Source organism: Bemisia tabaci, chromosome 5 (assembly GCF_918797505.1).
Source record: "Bemisia tabaci chromosome 5, PGI_BMITA_v3".
NCBI lineage: Eukaryota > Metazoa > Arthropoda > Insecta > Hemiptera > Aleyrodidae > Bemisia > Bemisia tabaci.
This window is the reverse complement of record NC_092797.1, coordinates 26516583-26532165: the sequence shown is the minus strand read 5'-3', so window position 1 is coordinate 26532165 and position 15583 is coordinate 26516583. Positions and strand designations below refer to the sequence as shown.

Genomic DNA, 15583 nt, shown 5'->3' with positions numbered 1-15583 from the left:
TCTAGCCTGTGCTATGGCTGCAGATCTAAAAATTGAGAAATTAGTGAGGCGTTGGTTCCTGATTCAGAGAGAGGACCAAGAGACTAGTTTCAGGTTCATTGGCCATCATGTGCACTGTGCACCTCTCTCCAATCATTCATGGAGACCGCTACCAGGCTGACAACCTGACGCAAGCCTCCCTCCAAGGAAACCCGGTAATTGTTTCTTTGGCTGTAGGCTGAATATAGCCTTGCGATAGTGAAGAATTGCTATTTGACGAAAAAATGAATTTATCAATGTCAAATTATTTTATAAAGTAATTTTGTCAAAATCGTTTTGCAGGTCATTGCACGAATACCATACTTCTAGCCTTTGAAAACTACGATTGCATACATCATACACAGGGCATACTGTTAAGTAACAGTGCAGTATTGCTGTTTGAGACCAAAATAGAATTTTCAGAGGAATGTTTCGGATGGTTTATGATAAAATGAAGATATTTTCAAGTCGAATGCTAAAAAACTGTGATTTTAAGGACTCTTCCTTTCACCAAGAGGCATATTGTTGTCATATAGTGGTATATGGCTTGCAGGTCAAGAAAAATGTTTGTTGAGTTCAGCTATACCAATTTAGTATAAGAGAATTGCAATATTTCAGTATTTAAAAAATATAAATTTGGAAATACATGGATGACCTAACTAAAAAGCTGCCTGATGCTGATATTTCCGTTGAAGTTTTCAGAGGCCTGAAGCCTTGAAGAAGTCATTACAGGCTTTCGTTAGAGTCATATTTCATTGGCCTGTTGATATATCCAAAAAGCAGCAAAAAACACATATTATTAGGAGGCTATTCATTCGTCTAACAGTCGTCAAAGTCTTGCTTCACAAGCTTTCCATGCCAACGCCATAATGAAAAAACTTTTTTTCCCCCCTTGCAGAATGACAATACTTCTTCTACCCTAGGGTAGCGAGAAAGTAAAAACTGACAGGCCTCCTTCAGCACTTACTTCAGTAATTCAGGACTGATAAATGTAAGTAAATCTTGCATCAGTTTCAGAAGTGATCCAAAAACGAAAGTGGGTCCAAAGGCTTTACACAATGCAGGTAAGATAGAGGCTTTCCCTTCCTTGCCTCCTTTGGAAAGGTCTCCAGATTCCAGTTGAATACTAGCTCCTCGTTTTAAAAAGGATGCTTTATGTCCTGCTGAACTGAAAGTCCAAATAAATGAAGACAATTACTTTCCAGAGCTAAGAATAAAAAATAAATATTTCAAAAATTTTAAACTAAAACTATCTGGGAGGGAAAATTCTACTGTGATGAGGGGTAGAGCCATAAAGCTCTGGGGTCAGTTTTCCGGACGGTTTCAATTTTTTATCTAAAAATTACAATTCCTAATGGGGTCAGGACACTAAATGGACAAAACTTTGACTATAAAAAATAGATGAAAACCTTTGCTTTTCATTACAAGTACAATGTGGATGAAATTACCTAACAGAGTTTCTCATGACAAGTATTCTTGTTAACATGTCTCAAATCTTGAAATAATTATTTTGCTATCATCTGGAAAGCTCTCATGACAGAATTATTAAGAGACTAACAAAAAGAATAAACTTTTGATACTGCTAGGAAATTCTGCGGGGACTTTTTTGTTCGGCAATATACATACTAATTTTAAATTAGTAGAGCGTCTGGATGAAAAAGGACGAGAGAGATTTAAAGGCAGTTTCGCTATTCAAAAATAGAGTATAATGGCTTTATATGGAATTTTTTGGATCGTTTTTTCATGCAGTCTACATGAATCACCTGTCGCATCTACTGTTTTATCCAGTTATTTTAATTTGATTTTGAGACTCAATCTTATTCACTTGAGAGAGAAAAAAAAACAAGAAGAAAATAGAGAAGCTACAAGTCTCTAAAAACTTGACAATGTCAGATAGAACATTTACTACATGAGAGATAAAATTTAAAGGCAAGACTCCCCCTCTCCCAAAAATATTACTCCCTAGATTAACTTCTCCTCAAAATAACACTAGCTTATTTGTTTTCTAGATCTAACTATCAACACACTGGACAAACCTATGTTTTTGAAACCAACCTTTTTGATGAGAACATCTGTAGGGTATAAGAGGTGAAATACTCTGAATGTTCACTTCATTAGAGAAAATCTTAAATACTTGAATTTTAATCTTGGAGGCGTTTTGAAAGAGGTAAATGTGAAAGCAAAATTTGCCTTCACAGAGAGAGACAGCTATTGTTCTATTAAATTTTCTTTTTGCGTATCATGTTTCACGTGAAATTTTGAGGAGGAAACATGTATCAATAGCTTGAATTCGTACTTTGTCCAGCGATTCGTTTGAAGGTATGTTAGAATGACAAGACTAGTCCTATCTTAACCATGCCACATATCGCATTTTGGTGTCTTATCGTACTGCTGTAAAATTTCAATACTCGACCCTCTGTGGTCCATTATCACTTTTCAACAGGACTTGAAAAAGTTCCATGTCATGCTATTCATATCAACCATTCTGTCATCATCTGGTAACACAGCTGAATATAAAAGAAGTTAAAGATACGAAGGAGAGGTAATTTACAAAGAATAAGCAATTTAGCGGTGTAATTAGTTCAGCATTTCACATCAGGCGAGGCTATGAGATAATGTACACCTCTTCATCACTAAAAACTAACTGGCCACAGACAATGACTGCTGGTAGCCGTAATTTAGCATGCAGAAATTCATCCTCAAGATCTAGTTAAGATAAAGGCATGAAATACTACTGGCCAATGGCTACTCTATCAGTATAAATGCAAAAAGCAGAAAAGAAAATTAGAATGACAGGAAATATTTTGTGGTTGTGGTAAGCTTCATCAGGCAATATTATGCCTAATATATACTATTGTGCAATGATCAGCAGCCTGAATTTAAGGGTGAATATTCAGCTCCATGCAGCGGCTTATTGTTAAAAAATTAAGTCAAAGGAGGCACTGCAAGAACCAAATGTTTCCCAAACTTGAAGGCCCAGCATGACATGCAACGTGTTAACTTCGTTTGAGACATTAAATAAATGGTCGATGGATAATTGACCACAACATACAAATTCTTCAATTTTGCAAATATTGTGTTAATGTATAAGAGCTCTTTTCCCACATTGCGTCACAGTAGATTGTGTGTTAAGGACCCCCATTTCAAATTGCCTATCACAAGTAAAGCGCAAAATAATAATAATAATAAAAAAAGGAATTTACTTAGATTGCTTTGCTACTGTTTTCCTCCAGTATTTGTCAAATTTGGGAATTATTTGTCGAGCTGTGTCTTCATCTTTCATGCTCCATAGGTCTTTCACTTCCAGTGGCCTTTCAAAACCTTTTTTTGCAAAGGGTTCGAACCATGCAAAGACAAGCTTGGATGGAAAGGACGCCGCTAGTTCTGGGCACGGCTTCTAAGATAAAAATTTAGAAATGAATAAAGAATCCTGAATTTAGGGCACTATAATGTTTCATTAAATTACAAATTTGATTGATCAAGTATGAGGATCAATGGTTCATCTATCTAAATTCTGAGCTTACAGAAAATAGAGCAACAGAGAAAATAAAGATACTTTATGAGAAGCCAACTAAAAATTTACTAAACGGGGGCTTCTATTTTCTCCCTCTTTTCCGTATATTAAAAAAAAAAGAGAAAAGAAATAATGGCTTAGTGGTGATTATTTGGAATTTGTATTGCAGCAATTCTTCTGCTTCTACAGGTTCTCATACTATGAGAGGGAAATGGGAACCTAAAGAGTATATTTCTTGATGGTATCTTATTAGGATTGTATTTAACAGAAAGGAATTAACCCTATTGCAGTGTTGTAAAAATTAAGCATCTTCAGTTTTATCTAAAAAAGGCCTAAAACAGCAAATGATATTTGTTTTTATACCAATAAATTGTTCATTTTAAAGAAGAACGATTGGGAAATTTGATACATTTAGATGTTTAAAGCAAGAAGTTGCACGATTTCAAAACACTATAATCTCATTGGTCCCTTCTGCTAAATGCAACCCTTTTATTAGCTTGAAAACGTTGTACGTCTCACGTTATTTAAAAGTTTTTGATATCAGAAGAAGTAATTGACTACACAACTCATGAAAATATCAAATAATTCGGACTTAAGGGGTAATACATTTTTGGAGGAGGTTACACAGTTCGATTAAGGACAGTATTTGAACAATATTTTTTTTTGAAACTGACATTAGATTGATGTAAAGGAAATTAAGGTGTCAGACTGAGTCTTTTAGAACCATGTTAAATATTTTTAGGACTAACAGAAGAAGAAGAAGAAGAAGAAGAAAAAGGAAGTAAGAAATTACCAAGTAATTCTTTCACTTGCTGTAAAACTGGTGATGTCCGAATTAAGAAGATCAGCTTTTTATACAATACTCAAAAAAACCATAAAAAAGTATGAAAATACTTTAAGCAAAATAAAAATTGTTTGATATTGGAAATATTAAGATTTTTGGTTTAAAGTAATTAAACTTCAGTAATTAAATGACAAAGAAAAAAAAGAGCAAATATAATTCCAGAAATTGATGCCAAAACTTGGATTTTACTTTCTTCATTTGTAATTATTCTCTTCAGTGGAAGAAAAATTGCAGGGAGAGAACAGAGCTCAGTTAAAGAAACAAAAAGAAAAGAGGAAACTGGGTCTTGGATCAAGAAGACAAAATTCAATACATATCAGAATACTTAAATGACTCATATTGATACTTACGTTTGTAGGTGGATAATCAAAAGATTTAGGAGGCACATCTGCGAAGAAATTTAGAATGAATAATGCCAAAACAATTGGATAGTAAACCATGTAACTAACGAATGGATACACAGGATTCATTAATTCCTATAAAAAAAAAAATATCTGATGAATAAATAAAGAAATAAATACATCTCACGAATAGATACATTGATAGCACATGAAAGTACAAGGAAACATGAAGTTTACTTAAAATTTACTAAGAACTCAGCTCATTGAAGTAAAAACTTAATCATTACAAACAGTCTTCGAACAAATGGGTGAATATATCGCTTGTACTAAAACGGTACATTGCATGAGCCTTCGAATAGGTTCTAGCTTTGGTTCCTCTTCAATTTTATTTTTCATTTATCCGATTGAAAATGGAGTTCGCTAGGACCCAAGAACGTGGCTTTGTAAGCTCCTGACTTTTTCAGTCATAGTTACCCTTTTTTAGTGTGTTTTTCATCTTAGGAACATATTGCGCTACTGCGCTGTTTCCATTGAACATGCAAATTCGTATCTCTATTTATCTGGAATTATTGAAAAGATTGAAAAAGTTGTTACCTTGTTTAAAGCTAATCGTAACAAAGTTCTATATTGAGCAACCCCACAAATTGCTAAACTGAGCCACAGGAGGAAGAGAAATCCTGATGTACGCATCCCTCGAGTTTTGTTAGCATACACGAAAATTCCTGCCATTATCTGTAGGGGAAAAATTAACAAACACTTATTAATTAACTTTAATACATATGAAATGAATAACCTCATTAAAATTTCTGATAACGACTGCCTTGAGTACTCTACATGCTTCTTGTTATTGTCTGCTGCTTCTGTTCTTCTTCTGGATGAAATCAATAATGAGTGTTTCAAAGGATATGCAAAACACAGCTTGTACAGTTAGTAAGGGTTTATCATCAGATATTTTCTCAGTATTTTTATACCTGTTGAAAATCGTGCCGAAAAGAACTATATTTTTCACACTGAGATACTAGAAAGTGTACCCTGATACACATGCTACATACATAATTTTTTAAAAGAAAGATTTCCACCTGTTGCTCATCATTAAGTGATGAATGTAGCCAGTATTTTATTCAATTCATAAATTGTTCACTGCATTTAAGATTTTATTCATTGTCATTAATATTGCCTAAATTTTATAGGGGTACTTGTACTTCTTTAGTTTAATAATTATCTAGAATACGTGCATGGGTAGCTGTAGAAAAAGGAGGAAGCGTCGAATTAAAGTATTGATGACCGAAATCATTACAATTTCTTGAAAACTTGAAAAAAAAAAAAAAAATAAATGAAAATTAAGAGGAGGACAAAAATTTCTCAGGACTTTATTTGGTCATAAGATCAAAAGAAAAAGGCAAAGAAAAAGACAAATTAGATAGCATACAATCAGTGGGCGTTATTTATCAATAGCAATGAAGAAGATTTAAAATCGGTTGAACGGATACTTACAAATGTTATTAGTTTAATTAGTGGTGTAAATTCGTCTACTGTGGCAACATAGCTACCGTCTAGGACCAGCCTTTTGAATATAAATCCTACATCTACTAAACATAATAAAACTAGAATTGAGGTTGCTACCTGAAACACAAAAAAGCAACATACTGTAATATACTTGTATTGACTCAATCTTTTGACGATAAATCTAATTAGATACCCACTAAAATTCTGCTAGTGAAACTTTGTTCTGATGTTGTATTCAATACGTTATGTCATTCATATTTGCCGGATAATTTTATTTTTATTAGGGTGCGTGTTTCCGTAAAACTTTTGTCATTCAAAATCATTTTTAGTACAAACTATATAAGCTCTTTGAAGGATGAATGTGGCGCTTCAAAGTTCTTATGATATGAATAGTTTTAATTTGTTCTTGTAATATTATTTCCTTGTCCTGAAGCAGAGTAATTTTTTTTTGTGGGAAAATTCCTCAATTTGAAACGTTTCGTTTGCCAGGCACTGAGTAATAATATTTGGACCTCTGAGAATATTCTTGCGCATAGGTCATTCAAAAATTGCATCCTGTTTTAGGGGGGTGGAAAGGGTGGGTATGGTAGGGTGGAGCGAAAAACACTTTTCTTCGAAATTGCTTGACGGCTATATCAGAAAAGTTGCCTTTCGTAATATAAACGGATCCGTGTTTTTTCTTTTTCCGAAATTCGAAATTTTCGGGGCTCAAGCATGAGTGCTTCGTCCCTGTAAAAAATCATCAAATCGTCAAAAATCTCAATTATCGGGTGGCAAATTTTACAAAATGTGCGATGTGGCGACATTTTACAATTTACGTATTTCTGGCAACATTGCAATGGTCATAAATGAACTCGGCGTGTCAAAATCAAGGGGATACGACAGGTTCAAGACTTAAAGTTGAAACCAAACGGCGCTAGACCGTTTTTAAGGTGAAAAAAACGATATTTTTTCGTTGAATTCGAAACTTTAGGTGGACCGTGCCGACGGAAGGAGTTAGAATTTCGGAAAAAAAAACATTGGTCCGTTTATATTACGAGAGGAAATTTTTCTAGTATAGCCGTCAAGGGATTTCGGAAATAAGTGCTTTTCGCTCTACCCTAGGGTTGGGTCCGGCGTGGCCAGGACTAGACAAGGGGAGCGAGAGGCATCTAAAATTGCTTGATATCACGGCACGAGGCGACAATTTTTGGAAGATTTTTCGGTGACAAGATCTGATAAAAAATGCCAATTTCTAGTGTTAAGTGGAAAGGATCCAGAAAACAATTGATATACCTTACTACCAACTCCCATAGGCAGGGGGGGAGGGGGAGGGGGTGGCGCAAACGCGTGCCTGCATAGGACGTACAACACAGAGGGAGAAGCGGGGCCTGAAATTCTAAACCACCACGTGACTTCATTTATGGACGATTCTGAAAGTTTTTAGATTTTAATTACAGGGTTACCATAGGAATTAATTTTCCCATTCTCCTACTTTTTTGCTGTTCTCTGACTCCAGGGCCGGATTAAGGGTGTGGCCACATGGGCCGCGGCCCATGGCGGCAAATTTAGGGGGGCGGCAAATGTTGTAATTTTTTCAAAAGTAGATATCAAACGAGAAAAGGCGAAAAAAGCTCTCATTTCCTGAGAGTTAAAGTACAGTAATTTCTAATTTGTTCGTCTTTCGGTGATACAAGAGACAGAAGTTGAGAGAAAATCCAAACACGCAATTTGGCCCGGAGCGGCGCGCGGCGCGGGCGCAGAGAGTAATGATGACGAGGACTTGAGATGGGAAGGAGAAGCCCTCAGCGCGTCGGTCAGCATTAAACACATAATAGCGCCTACAAGACTCCATGAATACTTCACGCGTTGCGTCAAACGTGGTGCGGTCAGCAGCGATCGGCGCGTTAAAACATAGTGCGGTAAAGCAGCGATCGGCGCGTCAAACGCATAGCGCCTACAAGACTGTCGAGATACTTCACGCATTGCGCCAAACGCAGTGCGGTTGGCGCGGTGGCGGAAATTAAAAATATTAAACCACATTCATGTTTAGTCTTACAAAATTTGTTCGCTCTTTTCTTATGAATGAAAGGCCTCGCAGAGATAGGTTTACGGAACTTCCGTGTCCGCAAAGTTCCGTGAACTTTTGCTAGTGTTGACAGGGCTTTCATCAAAAATGGGCCCATTGCGAGTAAACGCGTCTTATGCACCCCTCCTCCTCCGGCACGCTTACTTGATGGTTTGTATCGGTGTTTCAAAACGAATGAGAAGGGGCGGCAAAATAAAGGCGGCCCATGAGCGGCAAGTAGGTAAATCCGGCCCTGTCTGGCTCCAAAATATCCAAATTCCCTGACCTTTGAATAAACCTTGTTCTTGGATTTTTCCCCCTCAAATAAGGACGACTGCTTTCGCTAAACTTAGAACGTTTCCACTTCTATTTACGTAGGAAGACACTTGGAAGTTGCTCGCGCTCTCTGGAGTGGCATCAGCTGAGGTTGCTGAACCGAGGCTCTCGCGAAATTTCCAGAATTTTCCAAGTCGCCATGAATTCCCTGATTTTCAAAGTTTTCCAGACCACCAGAAACTCTCAAGTTTCATTCTTGAAACCACATCTTTTTCACCCACAACCGAATTCAAACGGGCAAGTGTTTGATCAGACATGCATACAGCATTAGGCACATATGTACCCGATAATGTGATAAAAAAAAAAATAAAAAAATTCAATCATATAAAATTTGATAAAAATCTAATTGAATGAATTGGAATTTAGGAAGCCGAAGATGATACCGATGACTGCGGCCTCATCAATGAGAGATAGAGACTTCGCTTGAAGGGCGTTAAGAGGGGGGGATGGGGAGGGGAGTGGTCAATTACTAACTAGGTGAATTCGATTGAATCTCGGTCTCAAATGAAATGACTATACGAGTAAGAAAAAATCTCTTCCCACTCCTCATCGAGTCAATCGACGAGCTCCTAATCTGTCGTGCTAAGGAAAAACGCCGTATGAATTTTCGAGAGTTGCCAAATTTCCTCCAGTAAAATATTTATTTTTAACAAGAGTCGTGAATATTTTCTGTCAAAATTTTCAGAAAATTTAGAGCTGACGGCAAATAAAATTCTCTGAGGAATTGGACGAAATATGTTGGCAGGTTGCCTTGAAAATTCGTATTTGATCAAAGTAATTTGGCAACGTCGGAAGGCTCTTACGGCGTTGGTCCAGAGCGCGGTAGTAAATGTGCCCCAATGACTCGTTCAGTCGTGACAACGTGTGTGACAAGAGCTTGATGGCGCACAGTGGATCGAGTCAATCAGGAAGGTCGGACATACAATTTTCGACTAAAACTGCAGATTTTGGTGTTTATTCCGTCACATCTTAAATTTTAAGGAGTGCTTCTTGTAAAAAATTTCACAAGGGAACCAATGGAACCGCTTATAAATCTCAAAATTTTGTATAGATGGAACTGTAAGCTCTTAAAGATTCGAAAGTTTGTCCGACCTCTCCTATTGACTCGATCCACTGTGTGGCGGCGAGGCAAGAGCGTTCCGTCCCGTCATAACTACAATAAAAGCGCGACTGGGAGATGCCATTAATGATGATAATTTAGTCTTTTTCTATTTTTCTCTCTGACCGGGCATGGTCACTGACGCGGTCATGAACGGGAGAAGCTGAAAGCCTTCACTCCTCGCTGACCTCGCATGCTAAAGTATGTACTTAATGTGCCTACGTACGCGTGGACACCGAGGCGCAAGGGCTATTCCGCCGGGCTAAGGAAGAGCGCCGTATGAACATTCGAGAGTTGCCAGATTTCCTTCGTTAAAACGTATATTTATGAGAGATGTTCTGAATGTTTTCCCTTGGAATTTTCAGAATCTTTAGGTAAAATTGCGATCTAAATTATCTGAAAAATTGGGAGGGAAATATTGAAGAATTTACCAAGAAATGCTCGTTTTATCTAAGGAAATTTGGCAACGCCTGAAGGTTCGTACGATGTTCTTCCTTAGCACGGCAATATTAACAACGACACTCAATTCCAAAACGTTGAGCCGACACAATAAAAAGTAAGACTGGAACTTTGAAAATCATTTTAGTCTTCGGTTGCAGCGTCAAGGAGCGTTTAAGAAAGCGAAATTTATGATAGCCAATCTTTTGATGCGTTTACAACACCGTACCGACTGCATTCGCTGATTTGATGTCTGGGTGTAGTTCATATGTGCCGCTAAATTTTCGGCCGAAATTTCCCCACCCTAATCATGGCATGAAGGACCCCCGATACCCTTTCCAGGGGGAATCCCTACCCTAGCAGTATATGTAGCATTTAAGTAAAAAAACAATGGGAGCGAGAGAGTAAAAATGTTAACACACCGCCTTTAAAAGACTCTGTACAAGACACTCTGTTACAACATTGCCATGGTTAAAATTTTCAGTTCATCTCATCAAGCTCCGAGCACAATCGGATCTTAAAGGAGTAATTTTTTAAAGAAAATTCGTATGCGTCACTGCAAGTAGGTTAATTAACCTTTCATGGGTTTTCCAAACTCCAGAGGATCAATTTCAGACCCAGTTTCCCTGCCTCCTCAGAGAAGAAAGTACGCCATTGCTAGAAAGGAACGCAACAACTAGAAAATTCTTCTCGAGAGTAACTTAAATACTATCCTATATTTCTAAGCGGAGGGTCAAAAATACTCCGCTAAATCTAGAATTTCGTGACCCTACAGTTATTTTAAGTGTTTACTCGTCGTTTCCCGCACGAAGGTACGTAACTCCATCCAAAGGTTGCAAAATTGTCTCAAATAATCGCATTTTTTCACAAGAACATACCCGTAAAATTTTCGTCCAAAACTTTCCTGATTTTTGCATGAGATACGGAGAAAAACCAGTGAAAATTTCATGTAGAAATTCCCAAAATTCTCTTGGTAAAAGTGCAATTTGCGAGGGGAAATTTGGCAACATTGGAATGCGGTTAAGTTTTTTGTGAGAGGAACGACGGACTATCATAAAAATACCCGGGAATCTTGGAATTGTTCACGGTTCAAAAAGTATCAAATTTTCCGTAAATGCTGAATGTTCAAAAAAATTTCAAGCATCCGAGTATCTCCGATTCTCTCAGCGTTTATTTCTTTTTCGATATTAATTTACCCCTGAAAATTATGTACACTCTGGCCGGCCTCCTTCACTGAGGCACCTAGTTACACCTCTGTCTACGATCTGCCCTCTTACTAAGATTACAATAAAATGATACTCCGAGTAAGAGGGGCTGATAGCTGGTAGCTGTGTCTACGACATTAAAAATTCCATATCGGTCAAGATTAAAGTATGTAAGTGAGAAGATACTCAACTGCTTACAACGGCCGTATACATCCTAATGATACCTAATAGGCTGCGATAAAAATCGTAGACCCTGGGAGGTTTAATCAGAGAGAAGACGATGGGAAAAATAACCTATTCCTTCTATCTCCTCTTTCTGGCGATATCCTTCGGTGAAGGGATCTAATTTCGACTGATAACACGAACAAGTCACTCTGCGATTCTGAGCACTCACTCCGCGAAAAATCAGAGTTGCCGCAGAATTTAGAAAATGAAATTAGCTGACACTTCCCTGATTTCTCTGTCACATTTTGGTGAAATTCCGTGACAATTGAGGATATGCCAGCAGCTAGCATATACCTACGACCGTTTTTGGCACAATTTGGGTCCGAGGGGATTTTTCTGAAACCGGGCCCGATCGATACCTCATGATACCCTAAAACTCTGGTAAAAATTTTAGCTTGGGAGTATACGCGTAGAGTTGAGAAATGGGAGGTGGGGCAAAGTTGCAAAATTGCCATCATTTTTGACAGCATTTTTACAGCAAAAAAACGGGGAAAATGGACGAAAAAGTTACACCTTTGATGGGCTTTGGCTGTAAATGGCCTTAGAGTTGCGAGTTCACGACCAAAAATAGTTATTTGTGACCGCTTAGGAATCTTTAATTTTTCCGGCTGGAAATATCAGGTAGATTTTTATTGCACCGGAAATGATTGATGTCACCATGCTCACTTGAACAGTGTGCAGAACACAGTTGCCAATTTTCGGAGCATCATTAATTCATTCCTCTTCTACGGTATGTTTTCGTACATGATCTACGAAAAATGAGCGAATTTCGATGCCAAAATTGGCGCCGCTACATTGGAAATACTATCTAATCAAAGCACGCGAGCAGAGATAATGGCTTGCGCCACGAAAAACCGTCGAGAAAACCGGGGGGAGTTGATGAGGTCACCTTTATTATAAGCTTGTAACTCGTAAGGGGCATAGTGTTTTTAAAACACCCGACAGTATGAAAAAAATCAGAGGTTAAAAATTCCAGAATACTGGTTTGTATGATATTCAAATTAACCCTGGCGCGAAATGAGCGTCCACGGTCTAAAAAGAACGCACACACTTTTTTCTTCATCATCTCACAGAGCCGGCCCTGCCAATTTTTGCTGCTGCAGTTAAAAATGACATCGGTTCACTTTCATCACCTACCAGTTTACGGGTCAATTGAATTTTCTAAATTGACAAGTTTTAACCCTGTTCTTAGGAACTGAGGGGAAAATTTGTACGGCCTCCCTGTTAAAAATGTCCCACAAGAGCACATGGTAATTTGGCCCACAGAAAAACCTGGGGTCCCCATGGGCACCCCGGTCTTCCCCATGAACATCCTTGTCTTCTCCATGGGCACCATACTCTTCCTCACGGGTACCGGTACCCATGAGCTCCCATAGGTCCCCACGTACTGCCGTGCGACGCAAAAATGCCGTAAACGCCTTTTTACATTTTTTGGAAACAATGTTTCATAGCGAAAAAACTTGTGTACCTTGGGACAATTTTTTTTACAAAATTATTTTGCAAATACTATCGAGAACTTAATCTGAAAATTTGAGGTGCATGGGTAAAACAGTTTTAATTTTAAGTATGAAGTATAAAGTTCCAAAAAACGAGGGAATATCTTGATGGATTTACGGCGTTCTTGCTTAGCATGGTAGTGTAATTCCCATGAATCCCCATGAAATTTTCATGGGAACCCATGGGACATAGGTATTTAACAGAGCTGCAATGGAAAGTTTTGTCAGGAATTTTTAGCTGTCCGTGTTCCACTAGCCTGGAAATTTGAATTTTTCCCCAGAAAACCCCGTTTTTTTTAGGAAAATCTAGATTTTCGGGAAATTTTTGGATGATCGAGAAAAAGACATGGTCATTTCCGAGATTCAGCATTTAAGATGAAAGCTAGCCACAAATCGCACCCCTGCCACCAAACTAAAGTCTGGCACTACCACCGACCACCGCTAGAAAAAATCCTCTTGGCAAAGCACGACTTGGAATTTGGAATCAACGAACATCTTTGAGCTAAAAACCTTTAGAAAGCTCTCTACAGAACAAGTCAAAAACTGGAGGATTTTGAACCACAAGTCATATAATCGGGCCTGGGTAAAAAAAGGACGATGAATGAGGTCTTATCCTGTCCTGCCGAGGAAAAACGACATATCGACGGTGAAACTACCAAACCACGTATCTCGGTTTGCGACGTCGCAGACTTCCTGTCATACTTTATTTTTTAAATGAAAAACTACTTAACGTCTAGTCTTGAAAATTTCTGTGATTTTTCCTCTTTGTGCGGAGAAAATTCTGTAAAAATTTCAAGGAATGATACTGATTTGGTCGACTTCAAAAAAATAAAATGCGAGCGTAGATTTTTAAACACCGCAAACGAGATACGTGGTTTGGTAGTTTCACCGTCGATATGAGCATTTAGACGCTGCCAGATTTTCTTTAACCAGAGCCGAATTTACTGGGAACATTTTGCACATTTTACTTTAAAATTCTCAGGCAATTTTGTTCGCAATCTGATCTAAAACGACTGAAAATTTCAAGGAATAATATGAATAACTCTCCTCAAAAACATGCGTTTTATCTGGGGAAATTTGGCAACTCTCGAGTGTTCATACGGCGTTTTCCCTTAGCACGGCAGTATTGTCGTTTTCGAATCGAAGAAACCAAATCCACTTAACGACAAGTGTGTGTGCTTTCCGAAGCGACGTTCTGCTGAGGGCGAGACTCCCGTTTCCAGTGGCGTGGCGTGCTTTGCGATATATCGATTTTTATGCCATTCAAACCTGTGAAAAAGGATCGATAAACAGGGTGTTCGCAGCGAACGCCTTAATAATCGATTCTTTACCATAGGTTTAAATGGCCTAACAATCGATGTATCGCAATTCACGCCACGCCACTGCCCGTTTCGTGAAGGATCACGACGATCGACGAGTGTGAATGTGGGTCAAAATGCGACTTCTCCACTTAAAATATTGCGTAACCGAGAGGAAGGAGAACTCGATAGGTGCATGGAGGGAGAAGGTGGTGAAAAAAAATCTGCTCGATAGACAGTCCAGCTTAGTGTTGGGAATTTTTAATCGATTTTTTCACAAAATCGATTTTTTCAATAAAATAATCGGAAAAATCGAATCGATTTTTCTGAGTCGAATAATCGTGTAAATCGATTTTTATTAGCAAAATCGATTTAAACGAAGAAAGACCGATTTAAACCGAGTTTCCACGAAGAAATTTCTCTCGGCGCGCTTATTATTTCCGATTTCTAATCGTTTTTTTAAAAAATCGATGGGAAATCGATTTTTTTAAAAATCGATTTATCTTGGTTGATTTTAATCGAATTCATCGATTTTTTTTAAAAATCGAATCGATTCGATTAATCGATTATTTTGAAAAAATCCCAACACTAGTCCAGCTCCAGCACTCCAGCTTGGCTTGACTAATCGAGCTCGGGGACTAAGAACCCTTCTTGACAATCTTCAATTTTTTAATGCAACCTACCTCAGTACCGTTTCTCGTCACCCCCGCAGTATCAGCATACTGATGAAGTGGGAGCAAGACTAGTTACATACAAATCGCAGAGCAGAGACCAGGAGGCTCTCCCACCACCACCCCTATAGTGAAATTTACCAAAATTTTTCTTCCTAAAATTTTTTTGAATCTACTTGAATTGAACTAAAATCTAAAGTACAGTGATTGGGGGGGGGGGGGGGGCGCTTACACCATAGGCGAAAATTTCAGCCTCCTCTTGCAAAATCTCGGCTAACGCCTTGTGGTCCGGTTTGGTGGTTCCTCACTTTGTCAATATGAAGAGCAGAAACTTTGAAGCCTGTCAGTTTATGTACAGGGTTTTCTTTTCTATTCTTTTCTTTCTTTTTTTAAATTACAACATCGATTTTTAAATCATGATAGTTGAAACGATATTCCGAAACGACGAAGTTCGGAAAACCCTGGGGCCGAATTTTGTCGGTTCTTTCACATGAAGTGCAACATCCATCGCTGAGTCCAAACCGCACTGTCGGCCAATCAGAAGC

General features: G+C 38.1%; 1 protein-coding gene across 5 annotated transcripts in view; it reads right to left on the bottom strand.

The window, feature by feature from the left end:
• The window catches only part of MRP (Multidrug-Resistance like Protein 1), a 65453-nt gene that overhangs the window by 45772 nt on the left and 4098 nt on the right, over window positions 1-15583 (bottom strand). For all 5 annotated transcript variants that reach the window (XM_019052030.2, XM_019052028.2, XM_019052027.2 and 2 more), the window contains exons 3-7: window positions 6212-6340; window positions 5312-5449; window positions 4727-4852; window positions 3222-3415; window positions 986-1186 (exon numbers count right to left, since the gene is read on the bottom strand). In XM_019052030.2, the coding sequence (XP_018907575.2) occupies window positions 986-1186; window positions 3222-3415; window positions 4727-4852; window positions 5312-5449; window positions 6212-6340 (788 nt within the window). The remainder of the gene's footprint in view (window positions 1-985; window positions 1187-3221; window positions 3416-4726; window positions 4853-5311; window positions 5450-6211; window positions 6341-15583) is intronic.